A 22,389-nucleotide genomic window follows, 5' to 3' on the forward strand; every position below is an offset into this window, starting at 1 on the left:
CCTAACCCTAACCCTAACCCTAACCCTAACCCTAACCCTAACCCTAACCCTAACCCTAACCCTAACCCTAACCCTAACCCTAACCCTAACCCTAAGTATAATATTATTAGTAAAATATAATATGAAAGTTTTTATTAAATATTAAAATATATATAAGGCTAGTTTTAATAAAACCATTAATTTATTTTATATTCTATATACTAATTTATAATATTATGAATTTTGTTTTATAAAAAAACTCTTTTATTTAATTTAATATAATTAATTTAAATATGAATTCGATTTTAAAACTTAAAAATTTGAAATATATTATAAATTCTTATAAAATTAAATACTTCTTTTAAATTCGTTTTTTATATTATAAAAATAAAAGTCTTTATTAAAAGTTTTAAAATTAGCCTCTATTATTACGAACCTGTAAAGAGAGCTTATAAATAAATTACTTATAAGAGGAATTATTTATTAAGAATTCTAAGATAAGGAAAGAAAAAGAGGTTTCTTAAGAAAAGAACTAAGCTTAAGTATAAAGTATACGCGTGTAGCTTAGCGAGCTGTTCTAGTCCCAATTAGGTATAGAGCATGTAATATAACGGGAACTATTATATTTATAATATAAGTATTAATTATATTTTTAAAAAAGTTTGTATTTTAAATCTATTTTATTATTATAAGGATATATTAATAAAACCAGTTAATGAAAGCCTTTACTAAATTATATTATTACTATAAAATTATGTAGTTTTTAGTTTTTAATTTTATTTATAATTCTATTTAAATAATATTAAATTCTAGTAATTTATAAACTTTAAGCTTAATATTAAATACGCAATATACAATATTACGTAAACTTTATACTATAATCTTACTTAGCATATATAAAACTAATGATATACAAATTTTAAAGTTAATCTAATTATTAGTCACTTAATTATTAAGGTCTAAAAATGGGGGGTTTTGGTGGGAAAAGGGTGTGCATTCGCTTGGGGTGTGCATTGACTAGGGATCTCGGTTACCGGATCATGTGTTTACGCGCGATTACTTATGTTCAATTTCACCGGGATAAACACAGGTGCATGGTTGATCACAATCCTCGCAGAACACCTTCAAATGGGTTTCAGAATCTCCGAATTTGAGTTGCACATTTACCTTCAATTGATCTACCGAGCGAGAGTCACGCCTCAACGACTGGGTCAATCGAGCAGACAGTATATTCTCTCTAAGCAGCCAAATTGCCCCCAGTCAACCTGGAACAACGAACACATCGCCCTCGGAGCTGATATCAACTTTCTCAATTTGAAGTCCCTCACACTTCAGAGCATCTGCGATCTCTTGACCTTCATCTTCACCGGTATCTACCCCGAAAATGGACCCCGTGGAGAAGGTCTCGTAAGACCACCGTCGATCGAGGAGTCCTTTTGAGATTTTGGCAAGCCGAATTGCCCAAACTATCCAAATCATCAACATGTCTTTCTTGCCTTCAATGCCTCGGTCATGACAAAAGAACGAGCGGGCTGACTCTTCAGAATGTGCATGATGAAAGTGCACATTATGAACAGGATAAACTCAGTCTTGCTTGGCAATTGGGACCAAGGGATGGTACGAGATCTCCACCCGTAAATTGCCGACGAAGGAGCACAGCTTGCCAGAATGTGCGAGACGAAGTAGTACATTATGGCCAGTATAACTTTATCCATCTTCCGTCGCTTGAGGTGAATGGACATTGCAAGCATCGCCCAGAATATACATGCAGAATGAGCACGTTATACTTACTGAAGTCAGTCGTGATTTGAGCATTAGTCTTGACTTCTGTCTCGTTCAAGATTTTCGCATCAAGTCCTGCGCTGGCAACTCCAAGGAAATCACTACAGTAATAGTCAGCTGTGTGCTCCTCCTCCGGACTGTTGGCAACGTGCACTCCGGGTCCGCTATGCACATCCCGCGTTCTCACTTCTGACGTTTTGGACTTGGCACCACGAGCAACAATAATACCCGTGATCATGAATATAGAGGAAGACTGAAATAGTCCCAGCTTGGCTAGGTAAGCTCTGGTCTCATTGTCTTCAATACTATCTTCCACATATGCACCCGTAGGTTGGAAGATGAACGTGTCGAGGGAGGTGAATTCCCAGAAATTTCGGACTAATGGACAATATTAACATAAGGTACAGTCCAAGAAGGCGTTTTGAATGTGCAACTCAATGTCACACATTAAAAACACCCCTGGGAAGACTCCTGGCGGCTAAATACAAAACCTCGTACGGATCCGGTTGTATTCAGCATCTGTGGAGAGTCGTACCTGTTTGTTTGAAAGCCAAGCCAGCATCCAACTTTCAATGTCAGAGCTCGGATCATGATTCTGGACCACAACAGTCATGCAATACCTTGATGGTCAGTCCTGCCGCAGCGGCAATGGGCACGCCTGTGTTTGCGGAAAATTCAACACCCTGCGTCTTGTTGATCTCGAAAGTAAGCTCCCGAGCCTTAGTTGGGTATATAGGCATGTCTGGCGGAACGTCTAGCGGGCCGTGCCGATTTATGACATTGTCCAGATGCTGCAAATCTGGTATGAGGTGCCCTAGGCAAATAGGACCTGGAGCATGTCAGCCTTTTAAATCTTAAATGGTCATGATCGGATGGTTAGAGCACTCTAGAATTTATGCGTCCTTGCCAGGTTGGATTCTACATAAAATTACCACTCAAAGTGTACAAGACTGACTTGCACACTGAAGAAAGAAACTATTTCACGGACGAAGCGGGGCTGCACTGATGAGTTAGAGAATACAACGGGCTTACCGCTGCCACTCACATGCCCGATGCCGTTTTTCGGAATCGCTGGAGGGGGGTAATGTGTCTGCTTAAGGACGAACCAACACTTTGAAGCCATTCCTTGATGCTGAAGCTCGATCAAAGCGAGACAGGTTGATCTTGAGCATGTCGTTGTTGATTTCAGCCGCACCTCTGTCAGCCCCACCAACATCAACTGGCAACTTTAACCGAGCGCAATGTCTCCAACGACATCCACTACCAAGATGACGAGCAGACGAGCAAACCAACGGCGAAGCAAACGAACCTCTGAGACCTCGAGCCGCCGCCGATGCAAGGACACAACAAAGCATCCGATCTCTAAATGAGCACGTCGGTATTGCACACTCATGCGGGCTCCCGTATCCAGGCTCGCAGGATGCCAGCGGTGGCATTGAAAAAGGCTACAGATGAGCCTACAATATCTTTTGCATGCGATGTGATTATTGAGCTGCAAGGAATCGCACGAGAACTTTCAAAGGAGTCAGGAACAAAGGCCTTCTGCAGTCTGTTCTCGGCTGCACTGGAGAATGTGCAAGACTATCTCACACTTGATGACAGTCCAAGAAATGTTTCCAAGTTGCTGGATAATCTGGAAAGACTATGCCAAGTAAGGAAATCAAGATTTAACACTTCGCGCATACTGACATATCATAGTGGCCGACCTCTGCTAAGCCTAGGACCAGCTATATAACCAGAACCGACCATGCACGATATCCTGCCCTAAAACGATTGATGGAGAAGAGGCCAATGGTGAAGAGGGGCATTAAAGATTTCGCATCAGATCCTCGTTCGAAGAAAGACCGGCAGTCTATACTCAAGTTCTTGAATGGGTTCGGAAGGTCCAAGAAGGATTTACTCGTGGACGTTGCCGACCTGGAACCAACGGATACATCGCGAGAGCAGCAGGACTACCAGGCGTATATTCGAGAGCTGTACAATACCCTCGCTACGCGCTGCTTGTGTACACGGGGTGGTGGCCGCAAGGAGATATCTGCCAACCTGCGCTTGAACGGATGCTGTTCTCCCGGAGAGCTGGCTGATAGCGTCAATTTTAGACTGTTCTTTCTGGACCATCCTCACCATCATGGATTGGGAGATACATGCCAATGGCAAGATACGCAAATATGCGTCTCGCGAAAGAAACACATCAAGATGGTGGGCGATGTCGAGGATCACATTGAACTTTCCAGCACCTTGGTATCGGTGGATACATTTTGCAAAATCATCACCAACCGCAACAGATCACAATTGGCACGTAAAATCTTTCCCTTCATTCTTCTATCCCTGCAGAGAGTTTGGAAATCTCGGCAATCCCGCCCTCGTCGATAGGGGAGATGAAGAGACGGGAGTCAAGCTCCGTTAAGAATCTGCGAGCTGGCACTATACCTAAGTGCGCAGCTTGATCTGGGAGATTCTAATGCTGGCTGTTTGCCCGACCTGCTTCAATATCTTCTCACCTTCGACGAAAACGGACTCCGACTCGGACGCCATTTGCTGGAAGAAACCCCCAATCACGGCCTCGAAGTGAAGTTCTAGATACATTTGCTAACATTGCTGATTAGAGACTGATGATTTCAGAGGTTGGCCTCGTGCTAGAGGGACCTGGCAGTCTTTCACAGGGGTTTATCCTAGGCGCGTCGAGCGTCTCACTTGCTGAGCTTGTCATGATGACAAGACTCTCGCTAAAGATGAGATTGCTCTTGTCTTATTTCCTCGCCAAAGCTGTGTGGCAGTTTTACGATTCCGAGTGGATGCAAAGAGAGTGGACCAAGAATACTGTCCATTTCATGTTTGAACGAAGACCCAAAATGCCGAAAGGAATCTTTATCAACGAGCCTTTCCTTTCCGCCTGTTTCGACGGTCGAAACCAATCTTTCAATCCAGATACTGAGTTCAGATCACACGGTGAGTGAATTTGCTATATTCTAGCGAGATTTCGTCTTCTAGGATCTGTCGCTGCTTTATTTGCGTCCAATATTGGGTAGCCCGTGCTGATGTAATGTCCAGTTCTTCCGAAGATATTGGCTTTGGGTATCATGCTGCTCGAGATTGAGCTCAGAATCAAAATCGAAGACTACCGAATGCCAGAGGATGTCGATTACAATGGAGAGCCAAACGTCAATGCTGATCATATTGCTGTAAGCACAGCTCCCTTCTCCTGCTGTATTGATACAGGCTCATATTTTTCACAAGGCCATGGAAGTCTTCAACAATCCCGATCTGTGGGCAGGCAAGGACACTTTTGGCGCTCTCCGAGATGTGATCGAGGCTTGTTTGACCCCGGTCAAGTTCCAGCCTTTTAAGAATGATATTCCAGGGCTTCGTGACGCGTTTGAAAAGTTTATTGTGAACCCGCTCCACGACCGATACAAGTCTGCATGGGAAGATCCAGACGTGTCTATCCCCCGGGCAGTCAAGCTCGACCAAACCGGCTCGCCTGCCATGGAAGTTGTCAGTGAAAACACTCCTCCCGTATCGCCGTCTCCCGTGCACAGTCTACTACATGCTCCGGTAGCAACTCCATCGCATCAAATACCATACCATCCATATCCCTCGTACCTGGGTGGCCAAGGATACCCGCAGTTTCCCTATCAGCCCATGCAGTAAGTATGCACGTCTGTTACATCCAGTCACATAGCTTACATTCGTTTCAGGTATCCCGTATCACCCTCCGTTACTCCACTGTCAGACGGTATCATGTCCAGCAGGTGAGATTCTTGATTACGATGTGTTGTTAAACTAAGCTGATAAAGAAATTAGCTCAAACTTCACGTCCGATGGATGGTTTGGGGAGCTTGATAAACTAAATTCAGTCCTCCGCCCTAAGCCCAAGGAGAAGGACAATGCGTATAAGCCTATCAAGATAGCAATACTTGATACAGGGGTCAACGAAGCCTATGCCGACAATGTGAAGGATTACAAGGATTTTGTGAACGAAGACGAAGAAGATTGGGACGATAGTACAACCCATGGGACTGGGGCATTTCTGCTTGTACAGCAGATCTACAATATGGCCGAGATCTACGTCGGCAAGGTCTTCGAAAAGGCCCACGCAACGGACGATACAGTCGCCCTCATGACGAAAGCAATACAACATGCCCAGAACAGCTGGAATGTCGACATCATTATAATGCCTTCTGGGTTCAGCTCAGATGACATAGATCTGGAGAATGCTATTGACCAAGCAAGGCAAGCTGGAATACTCATCTTCGCAGCAGCATCTAACTACGGTAATATGAGCTACATTGCCTTTCCCGGCCGCCTTTACATCGACTTGAAGCTTTTCTGCATGTTCTCTACCAATGCTAGTAATCGGGCACTTGCTGCATTCAACCCGTCCGTACTCGGAAAAGCTAGGTACAGCTTCGCCATCCTCGGCGAAGACGTCAAAATTCCGAGGCAGGAAAAGCCTGTCTCGGGGACGTCTTACGCCGCTATAATCGGGGGTGCTGTCGCGGCTCGCATCTTGGACTTTGCGCAGCATAAAGACAACCGGGGACGAATCCGGAGGATTGAGAAGCTTAAAACAGTCGAGGGCATGTCGGCGGTATTTGACACAATGGTGGGGAGTGCCGTCGACAATGGATATCGCTGCATGGCGCCGTGGAAGATTCTTCCTTCTTATATTAGGGGGGAGGAGATGGGACCGAAAAGATTACGAGAAAGAGCGCATATTTGCGAGACGATATCGCGCGCACTGGAAGAAATGCACAAGAGATGACAAGGCCAGCCTCGATTACTGCAAGTCGATTGTCAACATCTCTATCGAAGAAGCCACCGGACTCATGGCGTCTCGGTGTGCAACAAGTATCGAAAGTTCTCAAATCAAGCTCTGCATTCATCCTTCTCAAAGACAGCGGCACGTCTTGGTATTGATGGAATTCACACACTTGTATAGCTCTCTCCTCGAAGAATTTCAAGTGTTACCTTCCACATGACCGCAATACACGCACTATGCATAATGGGTGCACCACTACCAACACCACCAGTTCCTCCCCCTCAGCTGCTTCACATATGACAACCCTTTTGTCGAACGAATCTGCCTCAGGCGTGCCGCACTTCACTAGAGCCGGCGCACAAAACAATGTTACGGGCGCCCTTCTCTGGACCAAGAAGTCTTCCTTTGCTTCTAGATCATCGGCTTCCATCCAAGCAGGATCAAATGGCAGAGGTCTGGAGAGCGAAATGGCGTCTACCTCGAATTTGAAAAACGCCTTCTGCTTCCAAAAGAGAAGGTCGAGATCTATGGCTCGTCGAACGATGTTCAATAACGTGGACTTCCGTGGATCTTGATTGCGAATGCCGAATACATCTCTTTGGTCCGTGTAGGGCTTTAATTGTGGCTTCGTCATACTCGTCAAGGTACTGATTCTTTTCTCGACGCATGCTTTGTGAATAGCAGAGATTTCCCAATGATTCGGGCTATCTGGGACCTCCAAAGGTGATAATCTCTGCTCCGAGATGGGTCCTTGTTGGATTCTGGTCCGGGCTCTAAGCTGGGTCAACTGAAATACTGGATCACTCACTCACTATACGTCATGTCGTCGAGGCACTTGTAAGATTTTTATAGGTCGCATAAGTTGATTCCCTTTTGTTAATCCGCGATGCAATACCCTCCCATCCAAACAGGTCTTTGGAAAACCTTATCTAACAGCTTCATCCAGACAAATCCTTGGACGAGGAGCGAAGTTCACCTTGGGTGCCTGGTGAGGTAGTGATCATACTCGCTCGACACCTTCTCAAAAGGTCTCCCCGGTTCATCACCTGCAATCAGTGTTCTCAATACTCCTCTGGAAGAACGATTGAAATTTCTGCTCCATTGTCGTACATCGGCTACCACAAGATCTCTATCTCTTGCAATCTTGTCGTCGCCGACTCTGTAAGGATCATTCGAGTGCATTGAGGCAGATCTCGTAACAAATTCGTCCAACTGCATATGTGCTACCATAAGCTCGTTTTGGAGTTCCGCAATTGTCGATTGCGTGGTTGGCTTTCGTGCAGGTACATCTCCAAGATGCGGCGCTTGTATGCCACTTTCAGACCTGTTTCTCTCTGGGAGTGAGGGACGAGATTGTGGTTGAGATGTTCGTTGGCCACTCGTCTGCAGAGTCGACCCATTGTTGCTCTTCGGTTTGTCGTGAACTGGTGCACTTGCGCTAGAACCAAAAGAATCAATACGATCCGATTGAGATCTTGTTGGAGGTTGGCTGTACTCGTCGTAATGCCCCATCTTTCAGAATTTCAGATGATTTCGAGAGATCGTGTCTTTCTCCTCTTAAGGATGTCAGAGAGGCAGGCGGGGAAGCAAACTTGGAGGAAATGTTCCTCCCACTTGAGAAGGCTGAGAGCTCCACATGCAAGTCCATGTCCGAAAACACCTGCATTGTCGTGGAGCCTTACTTGTGCGACATTGTTTCGCCAAATCAGTGGTTCTGCATGATGGCTGCATACAATCCCTTGCCATCCTTAAAGATCGTCGGAGGCCTTTACACACACTTATTTGTAAGTGTGCAATTTCGGGATTCCTTCAAATGACAACTTGATACCTACAGAACGATGTCTCGCAGCACTATGAATCCAGATAACAGGGAGTGGGAGCGTGTTGATGAGAAGATGATACTTGTCATGCGCTTGACCGGAGCTGGGAAGTCATACTTTATTCAACAGCTTACGGGCATGAATGTCAGTGCTGGCCATGAACTCAAAGTGTGTATGTCGTTTCCCTCGATATCCAGGATTTTCCCCCTCCTTCGGTGTGATCGGAAAGGATATATGCTTGGAGCCATATCTTATATTTGGCTAACTTTGTCGCGGGGACAGAAAAATGTCAAGTCATTCAGACCAGTATTGGCAACACAGATTTTGCAATCATGGATACGCCGGGATTTGATGGTACAACTCGCAGTGACGCCGAAATTCTCAAAGTCATCACCGAACAACTCTCCATCATCCGTCTCGGCTACAACTTGAAGGGCATCGTCTATCTCCACAGGATCACGGACAATCGGATGGGAGGATCGGCAATGCGAAGCCTGGATATCTTCGAGAAGCTCGTCGGAGAAGACGCATTGTCTAACGTCGTACTTGCGACAACAATGTGGGGCAATGTTGTAGACATTGCAGCAGCCAATCGCAGGGACAGTGAGCTTCGTGAAGAGTACTGGGGGAGCATGAGGAGACGGGGTTCCACTGCGACAAGATTCGACGGCACACGAGAATCCGCTCGGGCCATCGTGGAACAATTACTTGGGAAGAAGGCCGTTGTCCTCAAGGTGCAAGAAGAACTTGTCGATCGAGAGATGTCGCTAAATCAGACTGCAGCAGGGGTATTACTAGAGCTGGAAGTCTACGCCGAGGCGGAACAGATTCGGAAGCGCCTTGAGCAACTGGAATCGGAACTGAAGTACGAGAAGGACAGCAACAAGCGATTGGAAGTGAAACGCTCACAGCGACGCAACGCAAAAGCATTCTCGCAGTGCGCCGAAGACAAGAAGACGATGAAATCAAAGCCTGGCGTAGAAGTGAAGGGGAAACTCAAGAAGTGGGCGGAAAGCGGCGGGAAAATTGGGTTGCAAGCTCTTCAGGGACTGGCAGCCATTGTCTCGATCAGTTTCGGTATCGCAGGATTTATCTTGGGGGCTGGGTTTTGAGGTTTCTAATTTCGTTGGGGTCTTCAGGACGAGACCAACGCTCTCGGGGCAGACAGATCCGAAAGACTGTCTGCCCCGTACGATTGTCGGATAATTCGATTCTGCCGCTCCGCACTGCTTGCTATCTTAATTAGTATAGTAAGCCCGCAATCTCAAGATCAGCCCACATATATTATTTATTTACTCCATCCACCACCGGTATGAATCTTTGTCGTTGAGTTTTGCTCCCAGGGGCTGATATCTAGATTCAGGGACGACAGCGAAGACAAGAGAGAGATATAAAGGTCAATCCAGAGATATTTTGACCATTCCGTCTGCTTTCTCAAATGAAGTCAATAGCATAGACTCAGATTTGTCGTCGGACTTCCCAGACAGTACATATATCAAATCTCTTTCTGACGGGAGCGAAATTACCGGGAGAGATGGCGATAGGCGTTTGCCCGTTATGAGAATCGTAAGAACCGACGGGGTGGTTTCGGAAGATCGCAGCCCACGGCGCCTTCTATACGCGCCAGAAGAGATAGATATCGAGGATTTTCCAAACGTTTCTGAGATCTGTATTTGATCCCTTAGTACATTGGACGAGCTGATCCATCCCATCTGTCAATACGAGCGGTTTGGGAATCGGGCGCTATTTGGGCTAAGCGAGGGGCCCGATTCGCTAATAAAAAGGCCTAATTTTAAAATAATATATAACTTTCTAATAAAAAGCAAAGGCTAAATTTTAATTAAATAAAAAACATTAATGCTTATAAGAAACTTAGAGGAGTATTACCTAGATTAAATTCTATTAAAGATAAAAAGATTTATATAATTATATATTTTAAAAACTATTTTATAATTAAAATTATATATAGTTCTAATAAAAGGCTTTAGCTAAAATTACTTAAATAGTATTATTAACCAAATTATTTTTAATAGATCCTACTAATAGAATTTTATTAATTTATTAATTTGAAAATATTATAATATTTTCAAAATTCGCTCGTATCCGACCTCGGATTTATGAACCGGAGCTCGCTTAAGTAGACGATTAAGCAATCGGGCCCCTCGCTTAGCCCAAATAGCGCCCGATTCCCAAACCGCTCGTATTGACAGATGGGATGGATCAGATCTGCAGGCAACTTTGCCCACATATCATTTTGAGATAGTTGTTACGGCCGGAAATAAAACCTCGTCTTTTATTTCCACATCAGCACAGTTAGAGAGGGTGAGCTTTTCAGTCATTATTCCTCGTCCAATGTTTCCGAGCGTCAGCTATTTCGCCGCCATAAATGAAGACACGCCATCAGATTCCGGCAAAAGCCCTAGGTGGGAGATCCTGTTGGCGTCTTTATTAGAGCTTCCTATAATTTCAGGTAGCTCTCAAATGGAGCCTCTCATAACGGCGAACAGTTTTTCGGCTTTGGATGGGGTTAAGCTACTTCCCGATTATCTTCACCAACGACTGGACAAGCAAACCATACGACTAATCAGTATATTCCCGGGCGATGCAAAAGACCGGCTCCAGGGAATAATTTTCCACACACCTTTCGATTCTGCCGGAACTTACAGGGCACTTTCCTACGTATGGGGTACGGATGAACGAACCCACTCGTTGAGTACACCAGATGGGACCTTTTGGATTACCTCCTCTTTGGATACGGCGCTTCGCCGCTTACGGCACAAAAATGATGCGGTAGTGTTATGGGTAGATGCTATTTGCATTAACCAACAGGATAACGCTGAAAAGTCTCGCCAGATACGCCTTCTACCGAAAATATTTCAACAAGCTTCTTCCACTTACGCTTTCATAGGAGAATGTGAGAAGTATGACAGTGCCATGGAGACCCTGCTGCAGATAAGAGCGAAGCAGACGTATGATAAAAGACCCAAAGACAGTGTGTCAAATGAATAGAGTAAAATAGAATAATGGCCACTACTCTTATTTTAGTCAAGTATAAAACCCGTTACTCTTATTTTATTCATATATTATTCAAGTTATTCATGAATATTCTTCCTGAAGAAAGACGGTCCCAAAACACGCTAAAATCGCGGCTCGCTTAATCCAGCCAATGAGAGAAAATCACGTGTAACCCGAGTAATATTAAAATATTGACTTACTATACACAACTCTATAAATTACAACTACGATAACACCACGATTTACGAACCAAAAGAGCCCTTTAAGACTATTAAAATGCAGTGGCGCTTTATATTCCCCTCTGGACTAGTCATATAAGGCTGGAGCTGGCTTGTCTTATAGTATTAGAGCAATATATAAGGCCAAAATACCCCCCCCTCATCTTTAATTTTCTTCGAAAATTACGAGAATCTGACCTTATATCTCTTTATAATAATAGAATTAATACTTGGAAAGCTTAATAAAATAGCCAAGTACCTGGTATAATGCCTTTACTTACTAATTCTGATCCTACTAAGTATTTGCGGTAAGCTAAATTCCCCCCACTTCCTCCTCTCTATTTCCTTTAGTTCCTGAATAAGAAACTAATATAATATATAGGGCAGATATATTCCTAAAGAGAAATAATAGTATTACCTAGTATTTGGGTACTATAAAGTATTATTCGTGCCGTAAAAGTAGTACTTCTATTAATATAAGTTTCCTAAATTTAGCCCTAATATTTCTCGAAAATTTCAAGAATTTCTTATTAATATATTATACTTTAGGTCCCTCAATTACCCTTCCGTAAGAATCGTCTTTATTATAGCTGCCGCTATAAAGAGGCCTTTCTTAAAGCCTATCTTATTTGCTATAGATAATTAGGCCCTAATTCTATTACTAATACGCTAAATACTTTACCTAAAGATATTTGCAATATAATTCTTCTTCTTTTACAAGATTAACTCGGCCCTAATTTCGATATATACTAACTTTTAAGCGCCTAAGATCGCCTAGCTAATATTTAAAATAGTGTAGTTAATAGTATAATTATTAATCTTTAGGTCTAAGGGAGTTTAGGGCTAAAACTAGAGTTTGAAGTTTGCTTTTAAGATATCCCTAAGCTAGTATTACTTTTTATAATACCCAAATTCTTTGTAATTATCGAGAAATTATAATAAATACTAAATTTAGGCTAAAAACTGCCTTCTTTTAAGTGCCTTCTTTATATAATATTAATTTTTCGAAATTCTTCGAAATTTTCAAAGCAAATTATTATTACTTATAAATATTAATTTAAAATATAAATTATATAGGTCTTTAAACTAAGCTTATATATAGTATTTAATAATAAGAACTTGATTAAGAAATTTAATAAAAGTTTTTTTTAAAAAAAGAAAACTAAAAATTTCTAAAATAATAATTTCTAAAATAATAATTTCTAAAATAATAATTTCTAAAATAATAATTTCTAAAATAATAATTTATAAAGTAATAATTTATAAATAATTATAATATAATATAAGCTTATATATAAAACTTAATAATAAAGACTTAAATAAAATCATTTCTTTAAAATTAGAATTTTATTATAATATAAAAAAAGAATTATTTAAATTTCTTTCTTATTATTATTAATTTTATTATAAAATTTTATTATAATATAAGGAGAAAACTCCCTTAAACCCCTCTTTTATTATTATTTATTTTATTTTAAGATTTATTTATTTTAGGATTTATTTATTTTAAGATTTATTTATTTATTTAACTATATAAGTCTTTTAATAGAGTTTTTTTTAATTAAAATAAAATTCTTAATTTAAATCTTTTACTTTTAGAATTCTTAAATAAAATATTAAAATTAGATTTAGTAATTTCTATATTAGGCTTAATCTTAGCTTAATAAAATTAAATAGCTAATTAAGCTATATTAGCTCTTTATTAATTTAATTAAATAAATTATATTACTAGAAACCCTCGAAATTTTCGAAGAAAATAAATTATATTACAAGAAATCCTCGAAATTTTCGAAAAAAATAAAGTATATTATAACTAAATTACTTATAAGCTCTTAGCTAATTCTCTCTCTATATAGCTTATATCTTTTTCTCTTAAATTTCTCAGGCTTTAGAAAGTTCTCCCAAGGATTTATAGGATTATTATTAATCTCTATTAAATAGTAAATAATTATTAAGTTATTAAAATTAGTTAATTACCCTCCCTAATTATAAAGCTTCCTTATTACTTACCCTAGAATAGAAGAGAAATACTAATAGCCTTTATAGCAGAAAGAATACATACTATAGAGCCTAGAATCTAGGTCTATTTTAACTAAGTAATAGTAAAAGAGCTTAAGAAAAACCTTAGCTATCTAGTACTAATTAGTTAAAATCCTTAAAAATTCCGAGGAAATCTATTATACTCTTTCTAGTTAGGCCCGGATTAATTACTTAATTAAACTTATTAATTTTTCGAAAGAGAAACCCTTTTTTAATTCTTGCTATATACTACTAGTAAAGAAGAGTATAAACTAGATCTAGCTATAATTTTTCCCGGTTATAATATAAATAGAAGAGCTTAATTTCTAAATATTATATTAGTTATAGTAATTCCTCGAAAATTCCGAAATATTTAGAGCTAGTAACTTATTACTAGTTTAGTAAGTCTTGCGAAAGAGTAGACTAAGCTTAATTTTACCTGTTTTCCTAGTTATATTAATAACCTTAATATAATATATCTTAATTCTAAGAACCTTATTAAAGTAAAGTATATAAAGAAATATAAGAGTATATACTATATAAAGCATTACCTGCTACCGGTAACCTCCCTAGTTTATTAAGTTATTATTATTAAGGCTAATAATAAAGCCTTAATTCTTCTTTAGTATAGGGAACCTTATATTCGATTTATAAAGGCATTTAATAATATCTTTAGAAACTGCCTTAATACTTAAGGAAATCTCCCCTATATGAACCTATTTCTAGTTAATTAAATTGGCTCGAAAATTTCGAGAGAAATTACTTACTTTTTTCCTTTATAAGCTTACTATATATCTATTTACTTTATTTAGAAACTGCCTTAATACTTAAGGAGATCTCCCCTATATAAACCTATTTCTAGTTAATTAAATTGGCTCGAAAATTTCGAGAGAAATTACTTACTTTTTTCCTTTATAAGCTTATTATATATCTATTTACTTTATATACTAATAAAGGGTTTCTATTTCATTTATTCTTTCCCCGGTTCTTATACTTCTAGTACCCGCACCGAAAATCACGAGTAAAGCCCTAACTAAAAGCCGCTTTTATCTTTAAGGTATGAAAGTAAGAAGTATCTTTAGTATTTTCCTTAATCTCTTTATTATACTTCTCCCTAGTAGCTCGATTCTCGCACGCATTTATAATTCAATAAATAATATAATGCGGTATATAAGCCCTAATTTCAAAGTATTAATTATAGTACCGGCTACCTAGTACCTTAATATAGGCCTTAAAGCATTTCTAAAGCCTAAAGAAAATTCTTATTAATTTCGAAAATTTCAAGGAGTTATACTTATTAATTTACCTTTTATAGTTCTGAACTATTAATTTCACAAGCGCATCTTTAGTTAGTATTATAGCCGCCTTCTTATTTTACTTAAATAGCCTATTATTCTTATTCTCTTCTTTCTCCTTCTTTAATATTAAGAGTATATTAAGCTTTAGCTATTTCTGGGCCTCGTTAAGCTTATCCTATATATCCCTCTTTAAGTTAAAGTTATCCGGCTCTTACTTCTTTACTGCCTTTTATTTTTGGTTCCAGGCCTTAAAGATATTAACTTTATAATTAGTTATTGGAATCTTGAGACTAGTAAGCTACTTCCGCTTTATATTATTTCAGGATTACTTAATATAATAATTATTTACTATAAGCAGATTACGGTAATTTGCAGGAAGAGGAAGTGCCTAATTAGGCTAGTAGAAGTCTTATAAATTAGGCTATATAGAGAGAGAGCGGAACTGCTTTATATCTGCTATATTATAATTGCTTCGAAAATTTCGAGGGAAAAGGGGCTATTTATAAGGCGTGGTTTAGCTCGAAAATTTCGAAGAAAATAATAAAGTATAAATATCTATAAGTGAAATAATAAGAAGCGAGGGGTTATTATTTATTTATATACTAATTTAGTATAAAATAATAATCTAATTTCCTACTGCATTACTATATTAATAGTACTATCTTCTATACTTTATATTTCTCTGTCTCTATTTACTACTATTACTACTTATTATATCCTTAGTATCTTTTAATATATCTTCGCCCGCCTTTTTCTCTGCCTTTATTACCCTAAGCAAGTTGCCCTTAAAGCGGAAGGTCTCTACTTATATAAAGAAAAGCATTATATTATTCAAGAGGCAAAAGCTTAAAGGCAGGATTCCTGTATAAGGGGCCATATTTACAGAGACTAGTAAGGGCAAGAACCGGTATACTTCTGAGAGAAGTAAGATTACTTGCTAGGCTAATAAGTATATAGCCCTGGGCAAGTAAATACCTTTAGAATATGCCGCTTTCTAGAGAAGTAAAGATATAGAAATTTTCGAAATTTTCGAAAATTTCCTGCCCTTATATGCTTTGCAAATAGTATTGGCCCCTTGCACTTCTAGTAAAAGTCAGTCTGCTAGCAGGATAATTACTATTAGGTACGAGAACTATATTATTTTCTCCTTAAGCCCAAACTTTAAAGAAATACCTCAGGAGATTATTTAGTAAGCGGCACTTATAGCTAGAAATAAGATATTAGAGTCACTTATCTCTATTATAGAGGAGTATATAGCAAAAGCACCCTTTAATAGCCTATCTAGCCTACCGCAAAAGTTCAAAATTAATGACTTAAACCTGAAGTATACTATAGATAATATTCCTAAAGTTCCTACTATTACCTATACTATATAGAACTACTACCTGATTTCTTAAGACTAGAAGGCTTTAGTATACCTAGTAATTAGGGAAGTACCTATTTCCCTAAAATACTAGGCAGAGATCTATTAAAAGAAGCCTATAGCAGAGTACGAATACCGGCGGAATAAGTAGAGGCTCTAGAAAATAGGCTCTCTTAAATTTGCGAAATTTTCGAAATTTTCGAAGAATTTACTAACTTCTTTTTAGAATATTCTTATTACCTTCCGCCTAGCGGGCTCTAATTAGGATACTTTCTATAAGTAATATACGACTATTAGACTGCCTAATAGAAGCTCCCGTCCCAAAAGCAACTTTAATAAGATCTATATTAGTATTGCGGCTATACGGAAAGTAGAGGATATAGAGTATATTAGGCTTGCGAGGCAGAAGTATATTTAATAGAAGTTTAAGAAGCACTTTAGCTTCCGCAAGAATAGAAAGATAACTATAATAAAGGAAGTATAAGAGATTACTTGCCGGTATAGAAAATATAAGAGAATTGCTTCTATATAGAATAAGTACTTTAATTAGTATATATATACTTTTTTCCTCAAAAATTTCGAAAATCCCAATATAATATACTATAACTTTATAAACTATAAAGTAATTAAGAATTATATAAGAATAGCGGACTAATAGGAATTAAAGGAGCTAGAAGTGCCCTTAATAGAGGCAAAATCTTCGGGGATAAGGCCAGAATATAGCGTGGGGAATAGGAGAAAAGATGCGGTCCCAAGTGAGACCGCACCTTGGGACTATATTTTTTTCGATTTCCTACCCGTTTACGCCCTTTCCACCGCAATTTTGTATAGGCCCCACTACCGCAGAAAGGATATTTACAACAGGAAAATTACGGTCCCAAAATACGCTAAGGGAGCGGAGATAAGGTGGTTATTTACCTGGCCAAGGGGGGGGTTAATGGGCGCGTCTCGCTTAAAGTACTATATATGTAAATCCGATTTTTTTCTCGGCCGCCTACGGCGGCCAATCTTTAATAATATTAAGTATAAGCCGCGGGTCAAAATCACTATTGGCTTCTGCTCTTTCAGAATCTAAAGTTCTTTTATTTTTACGATTACTCCTGCTAAAGTTATGGCTGCGCAATAAGGGGGTAAGTTAGAGGGGTGCAGCGCCCGCTCCAGGGCTCGCTTAGCACCCTGAAGCCCCCGCCCTCGGGCTACTGTCCGCCAGTGCAATACGCGCGCGAAAGAACAGCACTTTTTGGCCGCCCCCACAGGCCGTTTTGACTAATTTTTGGTTCTAGAATCGTGAAACCGCATACGCGCTTTCAGAATCTCAAATTTTTAGGCCCGTACGATAATTTTTGGGGTGGGTGCGGGGCGCGGGGCGGGAGGAGTGATTGCGCGGGCGGCCGGTTTGGTGAGGGCGCAGGGGGTAGGGGGCTAGGGCGGGAAGGGGCTAGCGCGTGTAGGGGTGGGACCGTATTTTTTTGGGGGTTCAGGCTTAATTCATGAATAACTTGAATAACGCACGTGATCTATATACGTGATAGAGCTAGCCTAGTCAGGTAAGGCTCCGGGAGGGTACGCACCTAGCGCCACCTCGCTACCCAATCAGGTAGTAATGGCGTATGGTAAGCGAATCGAACCTTAGTAATTGTCGGTTCACCAGTAACGCATGGCACCGTCACGTAGGCGTGGAAGTGCTATTTGCGTAAGGTTGGTGAAGTTGTTATTGTTCAGAAGTAAGGATCGCAGTATCGTGGTGTTGATATGCGATCCCTAAATCTGCTAAGCCTAATGGGGACTAGCTACCGGTCGAGTCACCAATGGGACGCGAGGTCACATGATCATGTCCCGTATCCCATGTCCCATTGCCCATGTCCCGTGTCCCGTGTCCCGTGTCCCGTGACTACGCACGTGACTCCCAAAGGAACAGCTGTACCAACAGTAATACTTCTAGTTTATTATTATAGAAAATTAGTATTTAAGTACCCTTATATAAGTACTAGCTTAGCTTATATAAGGCTGCTTAATAGGTATCTTAGTTCCTTTTTAAAAAATTAAATATATATTAATTTATTGCAACCACGTGACTTATACGTGATTATTCATAGTTATTCATGGTTATTCATAAATAATTATTCTATTTTACTCAACTTATTTAAGCTACTCGTTACTCATATTTTATTCAAGTTATTCATGAATATTCATGAATAACTTGAATAACTTGAATAATCCTTTGATACACTGCCCAAAGATTGGCCCAAGGACATGGCACCAATCCCTTTATCATGGGAAGAGAGATGTATGCCACCCTTGACAGGTGATGTCTGAGCTTCTGTGGGAGAATTATTCGACTTTCTATGATTTCGAAGGATATGGATCATCTAGGAAGTTGTAGCAGCCTCATCTGTGAAAGTAGTGTGTGGCAAATAGACGATTGAGTGGAACGATCTCTACGGCGCCATAGAAACGGTAGACCGAGAGTTTCAGCTCTCCGACACGGAATTTTCGCTGCTTAAATCAAAATGGCAGCCCTTCCTTACTCTCGCAGGGCATCGGGAATGAGAAGCGAAACATATTCGTTGGTCACTCATATTGCTTCGTGAGACCTTCCGACATGTTGAGTCAACCCTTACACGAGACCGCTTCTTCGCACTATTGGGGTTTGCTTCAGAGGGAAACGATAAAGCTTTCGATCCTGGCTTGATTCCCACCGCTTGGTTGGTGAGTGTTATGTACACGGGATTATGGATGGTGAAGGGCTACACTTGAAAGACGTGGTGAAAAAGGATATCATACTTCATTGATGATCAAATTGTTATGTTTTCTGATGTACGGACTACTTGTCATACACAATCTGGTATAACCCAAGGGGATAAATACATGCTGAACTGACTGAATACGATTCTATATTTTACACTTGAGCTCTCCTGCTCCCGCAGTTCCGCTTCCGCTTTGTCTAATTCTTCGCACTCCAGCCTCTACCACCCGGACTGCTCAATTTCATCCATTTCTGCTGCAGTTTATTAAGGCCGGTGTGACGGAGACAGACAGAGATTGGAATTACTATCTTATTGCTTAATATTTTTATTTAAAAACTTATATTAATTTTTTTTTAATTATATTAAGATTATTATAAATAAAAACTAAACCTAAATTTATAAAGGAAATGAAAATAAATATTATAATATAATATAACTAGCTTAAAATAAAATAATTAAATAATTATAAATAACTATTATTACAGGCCAGGCCTTTATATAAAGAAGACTAGTAGTTCGATTAACTGAATACAATTCTCTAAGGAGAAAAGAAGGAGAAAAACGGGAGAAGCAGAACTGTGTTCTTTAAGGTGTCCGAGCTCTCTGAGTAACGCGTGGTTGCTCCGTTAACCCAAGGAGGCGCATCACATACAAAGGCCCTGGCCTTTGTTATGTGACCTGGCGCAGGCTTCCAGCCAAGCATATAAATCGGGTCTCGACCCGTTACAACTATTATTATAAAAAGAACTTTATAGGAAGTAAATTTAAATATAATAAATATTAAACTTACTTTTAATTATTTATAAAAAGCGCAAATATAATATTATTTAATTTATTATAATTTATTATAGATTCAAGAAATAATTTAAAGAATTTCTTTTCTAAAATTAAAGACTCTTTTTACTTTCTTTTACTTTTTTTTTCCTTAAGGAGAAAGAGATTTAAAAGGTCTCTTTTTAGAACTAAATATTTTTCCTATTTTCTTTTATTTTCTTTATTTTTAAAAAGGCTTTAAAAGCCTTTTTTTTAAGAATAAAAACTTTATTCTTTAAATTAAGCCTTTTTTTTTAATAAAATACTTTTTCTTGCACAGCTTTATTACTAGGAAGAGACTTCTAAGATTATAATATAATTTCTTAAAGTAAGAAAATCTGGCTTTGTATTTGCATCTGCCTATGCGGCCCCTTGTATTATTTTGAAGTGCTCCCAAGCCCATCCGTCCAGTCCGCCACCACGTGACCGGCTCACCCACTAGCCAAACTCGAGGCCCTAAACTTGCTCCCTTCCTAGGACGACGGCTTTATCATGCCTATTACGGTTTTCCACATAATGTCCATTAACAGGTCGTGTTCTATGTAGTTCCATTACGAATGGACTTGCACCAGTCTGCTTCGGGGCTGGGAATGCCGTATGCAATAACCAATGGATAGTTCCTGAGACAAGGAAGCCAAAAAAGTAGCTAAGATCATAGATATGGTCCCAACCGTTGCCGCCACTTACGCCTCGGACTCTGCGGATGAACCCAGCTATCGTCATATCAGTAAATGGAAAAGCGGGAGGCTGGTTAAAGGCGGAGAGTGGAGTCGCAGGATCACATACGTAGTAGCGGCCACACGCCCATCATCCATGCAACTATTGCTCGAAAATTAAACCCAAAAGTATACCAGTAAGCTGAAGTGCTGTTGCTGGTGTACATGTCTGCTTTGTGTAGCTGGCATTTTCGAACGAGGAAGTAATCGAAGATCAAGATTCCCGTCATTCCGGACAAAAAGATCGACCAGCCGGAGAGAACCGTGATGAACGTTGTGACGTTATTGACATAGTTCCAAGGACAGATTGCCACAGCAATAATGGTGAGGATGAAGCATCCACGACGAATGTTTATCCATCTCGGGCAGAGGGCCGCCATATCCATTCCCGTGGAAATGGCGTTCAGGACAATACATAGTGCCATCTGAGATGCAAGAAAGCAGAGACCTGAAAAGAAGGTCCCGGCTCGAGCTGCTGGAGTCATGGAAACAGATTGAATGTGTAAGAGGAGCTCAAATGGGTTCCAGAAGTATTGGCCATAGATTTGAGCAGTGGCGGAGGTGATGATGAGGCCACAGAGTGCTGTAACAATGATGGTCAAGGGGCAGGTAACTCCTTGACCGAAGAGAGACGCGTTCGGTGTCTTTGCGTAACGAGTCCAATCTACGTTCTGTGGTCAGCACGTAGATGGGGATCTCCAGAAACGGGAAGTACCTGATTGGCCGACAATACCTCCACTCCAGAGACCAAGGACTGCCTGGATGCCATATGAGACGTTCCAACTAAGTGTGCTTCCCGCCTCAGTTGAAGGCGAGTTGATGAGAGTTCCAGCGCCGTGGGCGGTATCTACTGACCAAATTAACATGCCGAAAATGTTGAAGACAATCATGACGAAAGCGATCTTCAGCGGCAGTTGAAGCTTCTCAGGCGGGATGAGCAACATTGGGCAGAAGAGCGCCAGAAATATGAAGAAGCTGACCAGACTGCAGGTATCGATATTCGCAGAAGTTGGGAGGGTGTTGCTCATGAACGCATACTTCGGTCCAATGATTGCTCCAAGGATGATTTTCACGGCTTGACCACCCCAATATGTTTGAATGCCCATCCTAACACTTATGTTAGCATTATAGCGACAGCTTTTCGCAGCTCATAATATCTCACCAGATACATGCAGTGACTATACGGTTCAGGACTGGCCAGTATCCACCGATCATGCCCCATGATCTAGAACCTGATCAGCACTTTTGAAAGCGTCACTCCGGCGGCAACCTACGCTCGTGACATGACAGTAAAGCCAAGGTAATCATGAGAGCCCACCCAACCGGCTACTACAGCGATCATAGATACAATCAATGAAGCTCCAACAATGACTCCCATCGACTGTCCTACACTGAGGCCGAGTGCCAGGAGTGTGGATCCAGCCGTCCATGCGGAATTATTCGCCCCTTTTCAAGAGAGTTAAAAATACGGTCATCAAAGCCCTACAAATCGAGTCCATACCCGTTATGATCCAATACCCAGCAAAACCTTGCCAAGTCCATGTTCTGCGGTCTTTCGGTATAGGAATCAAGTCTCGGTTACACCACTAGAGAAGAATTCGTCAGCTTGGGATTGTGCATAAGAGTCATCTTCGACCAACGTAAGTATTCTCATAGTCCGCATTCTCATCAACCGGGCATTCGAGTTTCGTTGCCCAGTATGCAACTCTCTCTTTTGTAGCTCGTAACGCCATTTTGAGTTCGTACGCCGCAGCCAGTACTTATTTCCGAGCGTCGACTTCAGGGAGTATCACTTCAAAAGTTTGGAACCTTCCTACCCCTCTTACTGATATCGGTCTCAAGAAACAAAAATAAACG

The 22,389-nt window shown here is 40.3% G+C and overlaps 8 protein-coding genes across 8 annotated transcripts; 4 read left to right on the forward strand and 4 right to left on the reverse strand.

Moving 5' to 3' along the window:
• Positions 1–1,113: 1,113 nt before the first annotated feature.
• K444DRAFT_619940 (uncharacterized protein) lies at positions 1,114–2,922 on the reverse strand. Its single transcript, XM_024881613.1, has 6 exons — positions 2,794–2,922; positions 2,382–2,590; positions 2,297–2,327; positions 1,914–2,139; positions 1,771–1,862; positions 1,114–1,445 (listed from the first exon to the last, which is right to left on the reverse strand). The coding sequence occupies exons 1-6, from the start codon at positions 2,882–2,884 to the stop codon at positions 1,240–1,242; spliced, it is 855 nt and encodes a 284-aa protein (XP_024729387.1). The 5' UTR covers positions 2,885–2,922; the 3' UTR covers positions 1,114–1,239.
• A 70-nt stretch (positions 2,923–2,992) lies between these two features.
• On the forward strand, positions 2,993–4,254 carry K444DRAFT_217415 (uncharacterized protein). The gene is made up of 2 exons (XM_024871126.1): positions 2,993–3,412; positions 3,460–4,254. The coding sequence occupies exons 1-2, from the start codon at positions 3,128–3,130 to the stop codon at positions 4,132–4,134; spliced, it is 960 nt and encodes a 319-aa protein (XP_024729388.1). The 5' UTR covers positions 2,993–3,127; the 3' UTR covers positions 4,135–4,254.
• On the forward strand, positions 4,255–6,643 carry K444DRAFT_217454 (subtilisin-like protein). The gene is made up of 5 exons (XM_024871128.1): positions 4,255–4,710; positions 4,813–4,943; positions 4,999–5,408; positions 5,460–5,513; positions 5,566–6,643. The coding sequence occupies exons 1-5, from the start codon at positions 4,374–4,376 to the stop codon at positions 6,524–6,526; spliced, it is 1,893 nt and encodes a 630-aa protein (XP_024729389.1). The 5' UTR covers positions 4,255–4,373; the 3' UTR covers positions 6,527–6,643.
• Positions 6,628–7,326, reverse strand: K444DRAFT_217417 (uncharacterized protein). The gene has a single exon (XM_024871127.1). It carries the CDS (start codon positions 7,155–7,157, stop codon positions 6,729–6,731), a length of 429 nt encoding a protein of 142 aa, XP_024729390.1. The 5' UTR covers positions 7,158–7,326; the 3' UTR covers positions 6,628–6,728.
• A 169-nt stretch (positions 7,327–7,495) lies between these two features.
• Positions 7,496–8,035, reverse strand: K444DRAFT_636165 (uncharacterized protein; the record flags this gene model as incomplete). Its single annotated transcript, XM_024883962.1, has 1 exon — positions 7,496–8,035. The coding sequence occupies one exon, from the start codon at positions 8,033–8,035 to the stop codon at positions 7,496–7,498; it is 540 nt and encodes a 179-aa protein (XP_024729391.1).
• Positions 8,036–8,376: 341 nt separating this feature from the next.
• K444DRAFT_543306 (uncharacterized protein) lies at positions 8,377–9,455 on the forward strand (the record flags this gene model as incomplete). Its single annotated transcript, XM_024875956.1, has 2 exons — positions 8,377–8,513; positions 8,588–9,455. 2 exons carry the CDS (start codon positions 8,377–8,379, stop codon positions 9,453–9,455), a joined length of 1,005 nt encoding a protein of 334 aa, XP_024729392.1.
• Positions 9,456–10,917: 1,462 nt separating this feature from the next.
• K444DRAFT_511689 (uncharacterized protein) lies at positions 10,918–11,280 on the forward strand (the record flags this gene model as incomplete). Its single annotated transcript, XM_024873474.1, has 1 exon — positions 10,918–11,280. A coding segment is annotated over one exon (363 nt), but the record flags the coding sequence as incomplete, so codon positions are not given.
• An 8,874-nt stretch (positions 11,281–20,154) lies between these two features.
• Positions 20,155–22,265, reverse strand: K444DRAFT_668796 (uncharacterized protein; the record flags this gene model as incomplete). Its single annotated transcript, XM_024887453.1, has 7 exons — positions 20,155–20,529; positions 20,603–21,196; positions 21,248–21,639; positions 21,695–21,757; positions 21,807–21,978; positions 22,034–22,118; positions 22,173–22,265. 7 exons carry the CDS (start codon positions 22,263–22,265, stop codon positions 20,273–20,275), a joined length of 1,656 nt encoding a protein of 551 aa, XP_024729394.1. The 3' UTR covers positions 20,155–20,272.
• Between the last annotated feature and the right edge of the window lie 124 nt (positions 22,266–22,389).

The sequence above is a fragment of the Hyaloscypha bicolor genome (genome assembly GCF_002865645.1).
Source record: "Hyaloscypha bicolor E unplaced genomic scaffold K444scaffold_173, whole genome shotgun sequence".
Taxonomy (NCBI): domain Eukaryota; kingdom Fungi; phylum Ascomycota; class Leotiomycetes; order Helotiales; family Hyaloscyphaceae; genus Hyaloscypha; species Hyaloscypha bicolor.